At 34.4% G+C, this 7,530-nt stretch overlaps 1 protein-coding gene across 1 annotated transcript; it reads left to right on the forward strand.

Annotated features, from left to right (window-relative positions):
- The first annotated feature begins 1,650 nt into the window (after nt 1-1,650).
- LOC120346934 (uncharacterized) lies at nt 1,651-6,817 on the forward strand. Its single transcript, XM_039416728.2, has 3 exons — nt 1,651-2,383; nt 4,995-5,145; nt 5,692-6,817. Exons 1-3 carry the CDS (start codon nt 2,270-2,272, stop codon nt 6,375-6,377), a joined length of 951 nt encoding a protein of 316 aa, XP_039272662.1. The 5' UTR covers nt 1,651-2,269; the 3' UTR covers nt 6,378-6,817.
- Nucleotides 6,818-7,530: the final 713 nt, after the last annotated feature.

Below are 7,530 nucleotides of genomic sequence, written 5' to 3' on the forward strand. Positions count from 1 at the left end.
CACGGGTACAGGAAAATACCGGGTTTTTATAAATAAATTTATATCGACCTAGTTTACATGAAAACTTATCGTTATTAAATATTATGTTGTATTAAATATTATATTTATTTATTGTTACAATTCTTTTATTTGTAGTTTGATCCTCGAGGATTGATTCTGTTTTACTTTATACTGAGATCATGTTTGAGCAATCATTGCATTCATCAGTCCATGTTAATTGAGACGAATGGAATACTTGGTATGCCAACCCATTAAACTAGAAACTGCGTTTTGCACGCAAACCTTTGTAATCCGTATGAATAATTTAAGCCTCTTTTTCAAGCGCGGTAATATTATTGATGTTATATTTCGTTAGCATTACATCGTATTCGCTTGCAAGTAGCGCATTAAGCGCGGCGAAAGTGGGTCAGCGTATGTTCTTTGTTGATAGATTTGAGGGATTAGACTTTTTTGGAATAAAATTTCACCGTTTGCAGTCAAGATTGGCGCCAGTGAATAATAAAGATGGATAAATTTTGCGCGTGATCGGCAAATGGTCTAACTCAGCTCTTTAGCAAAGCAGCAGGAAAAAACAGCGAACGTTTTAACGCATTGAGGGTGAGCCATCATCTCAGACTTCTGCAAGCTATATTCATTATTATAACATTAAACTGTTATGTATCATTACAGCAAGTAATCTCTAGCTATTCCGGTTATTAAGAGTAAGCCATATTTATTTGGCCTATCTAGGCCATTGACGAAAATCCTTTTCATTGTGAAACCGGAAGAAAATCCGGATAAAGGACATAATGAAGGTCATTTTGTTACGTCGCTGATAATATGTTAGTAGATAACAGGTAAAGCTGCCACCATTCCAAAGTATATCATATTATAATAATTCATTGATAATTTCTGACCAATAATAATTGCTAAAAAAGTTTACATAAAGATTGTAAACGTTTTATCAGATTTTTTTCAAACGTTAGTCGCATGACCAACGTAGGTAGAATAAGATCACATGTCCTTGTGAAGAACTAAGCCTTGAAGTACCGGTGTCAAGAGGTCCATCTATTTGTCACTACGGAGCTAGTAGTCAAAACAAAATTACTAAAGAAATGACGCAATGTGCTGTATTTACCCAAAATGCTCAAATCTCACGAAGCGCCACGCATCGCCGATAAACTATAGCTTCAACTCTGATATTTCATCTCCGAAAAATTTGCGCTTGTTCATATTCGTGCCGGGTACGACCCACTAGCGATCTGCACATGATATGCGCATTCGTTTTTTCTCTTGCGCGTGAAATGGTTGTTTTTGTCCTATAATGAAACAACTTAATTTTCAGGATGTTTTAGTCTTGAGTTTTAAAGTTTTAGAAGAGACTATTATCAAAGTTTATTTTATCAGTTTACATTGAAGCATTCACTCCCTTGCGTGAATTATGCATCCCAAAGTTATATTGAAATATTTAAAAATGTTGAGACATTAAAATTTAAATATCTTTACGGATTTATGCCTAATAATATTGTTTTAAATACAAGTATACTGCGCAATTGAACTCAAGATCGACTTTCTCACACTTTGTTTTTGTATTTCTGGCAGTTTGCCTTATAAGGAAATGTATTCGACGGAGCCGATGAAGAAGCTATAAATTCTTGCATAGTCAGTGATGTTTGGTGTATTGTTGAGACGCAGCAATTATTTCAAGTCCACTTTTATTGAGTATGAACCGAGCAGTGTAGTCTACCAAACGACTTACACCCTCCGGTATTCGATATCAAGTTTTCTGCCGGTACCTTTTACGCCACTCATTATCGATCGGTTATATTTTGTAACCAGCCGGAATGCCAGAATCGTGTTTTTGTATTTTTGCTACTGTACTAAATTAACAGAAAGTCGCGATCAATACTTTCTCTGTCGTGACAATTTGCTGCGTAGGCTAGTCCCGATCATTACGTCTAAAACAGCGATCAATTTCGCGCGAGTTCCTTGTTTTAAAAAGCAGGCTACCGTTAACATAGAAGGTAGTAGAATTGATAGTCGCCGCGGAAGCATTTTGTTGACACCAATTGATAACGTTTAACGATTTTTTATTATGATTATGCTCTTTGTTGCAGTCGGTAGTACTAACCTATATAACTATTTTAATGACTTCGTGTGGTGCTGTTATACTTGAATCATATGCCATACAGCTGAGGAAGAAATTGTAAAGATACTATACTTAAGTTACTTTTACATTCGCCATTCTTGAAAACTGACTGGCATCATCGTGCCTCGGAATAAGGACGCCATGCCTCCACTTGGCTCAATCTTCAGATCAGGATCAGGCAGACCGAAAGTTGACCAACACAGTTTATTTACAAGCATACAGGTCAGCGTTCCAGTACTACAATGTAATTTACAGGTATGTTGTATTGAATATTAGTTATTTCGCCATTTATACTGGTCAATAACACAACTCGATTTCATTTTTTTTTGCCAGATTTCACTGCTAAAAATGCATATATGTAACAAATAATCTTCGTGAGACATATATATTATAAATTAAAATTTTAAATTACATTTAAAATGTGAATAAATGTGTACAATTTTTAATAGAACACTAAATTTAAATTCAAACATCCTTGGTCCGTTGTGGCTATATTGATTCAGAAATAAATTATTCATGACTCTGAAAATAACTGTTTAGAAGGTAGCGTAGTCTCGAAAACAACCAACTCTTATCCCAAAGTCTGTAATTATTCTAAAATGGGAAATCGTATAGAGTTTCGTACTTGTGACTGATGTGAAGCAATTCAATATTTCAACTCAGAATGTATCATAACAAATATCGTCAGTGTAAAAATGATTTTGATATTCGTTCAGGAAAGCGTGTCTGATTCTTGTCCCGAGCCCGATTGCGCCTAGGAACATAGTTTATGGTTGTGTAAAACTGTAAATGACGTGATCGTGATAAATCATGTTGTGTATATTTTTGTATTTCAAAAATATCGATTCTTTTTTCATTAATTAGTCATTAATTAATTAGGCATTCTGAGAAATATATCAACTTGCATGTAAAACATTTCTGGAAACTTATGGCTCAGTAAATATTAGTTTATGTTGTCGAGGGCCAGTCTTATCACAAGTATATACAGAACAATCAAAGTCACCAAGTTTATTATATCCTGATATGTGACTAACATGTACTCCCTATCATAAAAATCGTCTCTACGTTTTATCACGCCCGGCGATATATCTGTCTTAGATTTCTTCTATTTCTCTGATCCCTAGAACTACAGTAATCCCCGTAGATGTGAGATTATCAAAGGCCGCATTCTTGATCGTGGGAACGGAAGTTTCATTGACGCGAACAAATTCTGTTTAATACATTTAGTTAAAAGTATTCATTCAAAAGTTTTGTTTGGCTTAATTTTCATAAACTAATGTTCCACAAAGCAACTCAAGCTACAAACAACTAAGACCACACGTAGTTTGACATTATTTATAATTCAATTATGTATTTATGATAAAAGTTTTGAGGAAAGACTCGAAATAAACAACACCTCGCTTCCATTATGTTATATACTTGTTCACTATCTTGCTCATAAATACTATAGTGAACACTAAATAACGCAATTCACTGACATGTAACGACTGTGACTTCACTACAGTCAACACTTTCAATATTCGCTCTGATGAAAACGCTGGATACTATATCCACGTCGCAAGTTCCTGCTACTTTATTCTTACCTAACACATATATACAAACGAACTTTAGAACTTGAATTATCCAATGAAAGGTGCGACCAGACAATTCCGCGTCTTCACCGCCTCCCGGGGAACCAATTGGACTTTACTAGAACAGCAAATAATAGCAAAACAAGCGGACAGAAAACACAGTGACACGCTTTATCACATTAATATGAATAACATTGATTTTTCTTTATAATTTCGATCTTGGATTCAAAACTTATTTCCATCGCTATTAAACTCTCTTGATACTTCGTTATAATGTTGCTTACCACATGTAGGCCATGCTAGGACTCATACTTTGTTTTGTATGAACAAGAATGGTATCATTCGCCAAATATAGGGAACTTTTCAACCACAAAAATGCATAGTGAATTGGATTTGACAATAAGCGAAACTATATTTAGAGAAAACTTTGTCAGCTTTTATAAAGTTTCGGAAATCATTTCGTCGCGCCATCAAGGAAGTTATTAAGTTGAATTATGTTGTGCATTCGTTCGTATTTTACTCATATTTGCTGTGTGAACAATATTGATTCTGAAAATTTGTATAAAAAGCCGAAGAAAAATACAAAAATTAAAGCATAAGTTATTCAATGCACTCACATAAACAAAGTCTGTTCAAAATTTTTATTCTGACATATTGAAAGGTGTTTGCATTATTGTTAAGAAATAAAAACATGAAATTGAAAATTAATGATTTCAGTTGCGTTATTAACATGTCAAAAGCCAAATAATTTACGTAACAACGAAATTGATTGTCAGTATCTGACAAATATTCCGACAATATTTAAATCTTAACAATATAAAATTAAACATGACAATAAATACCGTTTGATATCGTTCATAAGTAATCAGAACGTGCTTTTCATTTTCGATAATGCATGCTTTTTCTTTTCGGGTTTTAAGTTGAAATCAGCATCACGCATAAAATACCATTATTATTATTGATTTTGTCGACGGACTTTGAACTGTTGGCTAAAGTTTATTTTATAAGGAAGAGTTTGGATACTACAGCAGTTTTTGAAGATGCGTTTGGTATCAGCGATTTCTTCTAATTTGCATATTATTCTATACGATTACAATAAAGCAAATTTGGTTATGCCTTCCAACAATCTATATCAAGTATTTTTACAGAGCAAAATAATCGCATAATTACATTATCAAAGTTGTTTGTTTTGAGACAGGCAATAGTAGTACGTGTAACGCTCCGACACGAATGATATTACTGGTTATAGCTTCGCCATTGAATAGTCTCAATAACTTTTTTGTGTATTTTTTCAGATCTACGAGCCGTGGAAGAAGAAACGTGTTAAACCCAAATTGTGCCAAGTTACTCTCTATACAAATGATACAAGTCCTTTTCTTGTTTGGAACAAAATCATAAACCCAACGCCAGGAAAATCTCCTCGAAGTCCGACGGCTAACTTACAAGGTTGGTGTTAATGGTCAAAATATGAATTTTGTGGCGAAGTTAAAATAAAAAATCGTGCCAATTGGCAAGTTCATATATATGAAAAATTTGTGTTTTATATGTTAGGTAGCGGTGGACTTTTTAATGTTTCTTTTCATATTCTTTATTATATATCGGAAAGATCCGTTAGGGCGAAAACAATACATCAAACAGGGCGGACTAAGTTTATGTCTTGGGTGGCCCCGTGTATATTTGACAATAAACTATTTTTGACTATTCATGTGTGACTTTTTATTGATATATTATAATACAATTACTATTATACAATAATAATACCATCAACGTAGGTTTTATAAAAATAGGTAGGTTATTATTATGACGTAGTCAATGTCAATACTTTCATTGGGGAATAAAAATATTAGGTTTGTGACATATATGGTTTCCATCGATTTTAAAGATAACAGCATATTTGAAAGAATTTTTACTGTAATTAACACTATTTTTATTAGCTTGTGGTAAAATAAAGTTACTTTCATTTAATTCAATGTTATTTTCATTCACAAACAGGCGGAACAAATCCTGATGTCCCGACTTGTGGAAAACCTCGATGTGTTCTTCCAGTCAGTCGAGCCAAAGTCACCAAAACAACAGGAGGTTGTTTTGAGGTTGTCGACTTTGCTACTTCGGCAATGTTTCGATTTGTTGCGCCAACCATATACGAATCAGAGATGTGGGTGAAACATTTAAAAACTGAAAGTCAAAGAGAAGCAAACTTGGATATGGGAAGCATATGCTCTTCTTGTTCCTCGTCTTCGTCATCACATCCGTCCCCAGTTGGCAACGAGTACACCAATGGTGTCTTCTCATCGACTCCGTCTACCCCTAATGGCTTTTCGCGACCCGGATATCACACAAGACAACAAAGTTACTCTGGCATGTCGGACCCAACTTTAGTTGCGGACGATCGAGAAAGCGATATGATGTTGGAACGTCCAACAGACTTGTTTCCATTAGAAGAAACATACCGATATGACGGTAGCGGGGAAACCAGTACCTTTCCAAGGACACATAGTGCTAAACAACGGCATACAAGGGCCCAGCCACACTTGGGTAGTGATGTACATACTGTAGAAAAACATCGACCGGAACTCGGAAAATTTCTTCATAATGCAAACGGAGGCCTATCGAACAGTATGGAAAACAGGACTGCGCTCCCATTTTCTGAATATTTTGTCAATTTACCTAATTCGTGATTTTTTGTGATCTGTAATTATGCATAGTTCAGATTACAACTTTCTATGCTGCCACAAAATGCAATCATCCCAATTTTTATATTCATTTAATGACGTTTTTAGTATTATAGAATTCAAAATTTACAAAACGTTGATTGACCACACCAGTTTGGTAAAACGTTAGCTTTGAATTAATTTGTGTGAATGTTACTGAGACTAGTTATTTTCGATACACATTCCTTCTCCATTTTTTCCTGAAATTTCCCACTGAGAATGCAATATATATATATATATATATGATTAAAAAGATGAAGACATGTTAAAGCTAGTTTGAAATATAAATCGTGTGTTTTAAACAGTATTTTAAAGTATGTTCCTTTATTACCTTCCTTCGTTACATCCACGTCATTTTATGAGTTTTGTTTATTTGAATCTTTTTTTCAATAAAACGTTGAACTTTACATTTGATGTTTTTTGTGTTTTATATGGGTTAGACCTGACATGGGACAAATCCGGCCCGTTGAAAAATTCACTCTGACCCGCCTGATGCTGCCACAACTAAAAATAAAACCAAATTTTAATGTTTTTGCTAAAACAAATAGCTTCAGGAATATTGTTTTCCACTTTTGCTTTTGTAACACTGTAAATATTGTTACGTCACACTTACATGGTCCGCCAGTCTAAGCTGGCGAAACCAAGATGGCGCACAACCTGAACCCTAACCTTGGTGCATATACTTCTGAAGGTGCAATTGTTGTGATAATAAACCCAGAATTGGAATGAAATTAAGGATCACACTTGAAGATGGACTTAAAACATCATTCAAACACATATGATACTGAATACATTGATGATTTCGAAATACGCATACGTTATCATAGTCAAGTTTCATTTTTTTTTTCAGTCAGAAAAATGAAAAGCGATAGCCTGCAGAATTACGAATAAAATTATTCTCTCATTTAATAAACCTGTTTGCCGTGTTTGTTTCACTAAAATGAAATATTTGTCACAGTACTTTCTTGCTGGTGGCAATTTCTTCAGACATGAAACGTTCCAACATTCGAGAGTATTGTTAAGCATTCGAAATTTTGCTGAGTGACTCTTTGGTGCCACCACTGGTAGTAATTCTTCACCTTCATTTGGCTGTGTAGTGTGTAAGGTTTCTGGAGTATTG

Source organism: Styela clava, chromosome 11 (assembly GCF_964204865.1).
Source record: "Styela clava chromosome 11, kaStyClav1.hap1.2, whole genome shotgun sequence".
NCBI classification, from domain to species: domain Eukaryota; kingdom Metazoa; phylum Chordata; class Ascidiacea; order Stolidobranchia; family Styelidae; genus Styela; species Styela clava.

Bases quoted from the DNA above. Each gene is read 5' to 3' on its own strand.
- LOC120346934 (XM_039416728.2), top strand. From the start codon at position 2,270: ATGCCTCCACTTGGCTCAATCTTCAGATCAGGATCAGGCAGACCGAAA. The intron at 2,384-4,994 runs GTATGTTGTATT...GTATTTTTTCAG, and splicing joins TACTACAATGTAATTTACAG to ATCTACGAGCCGTGGAAGAA. The intron at 5,146-5,691 runs GTTGGTGTTAAT...ATTCACAAACAG, and splicing joins TCCGACGGCTAACTTACAAG to GCGGAACAAATCCTGATGTC.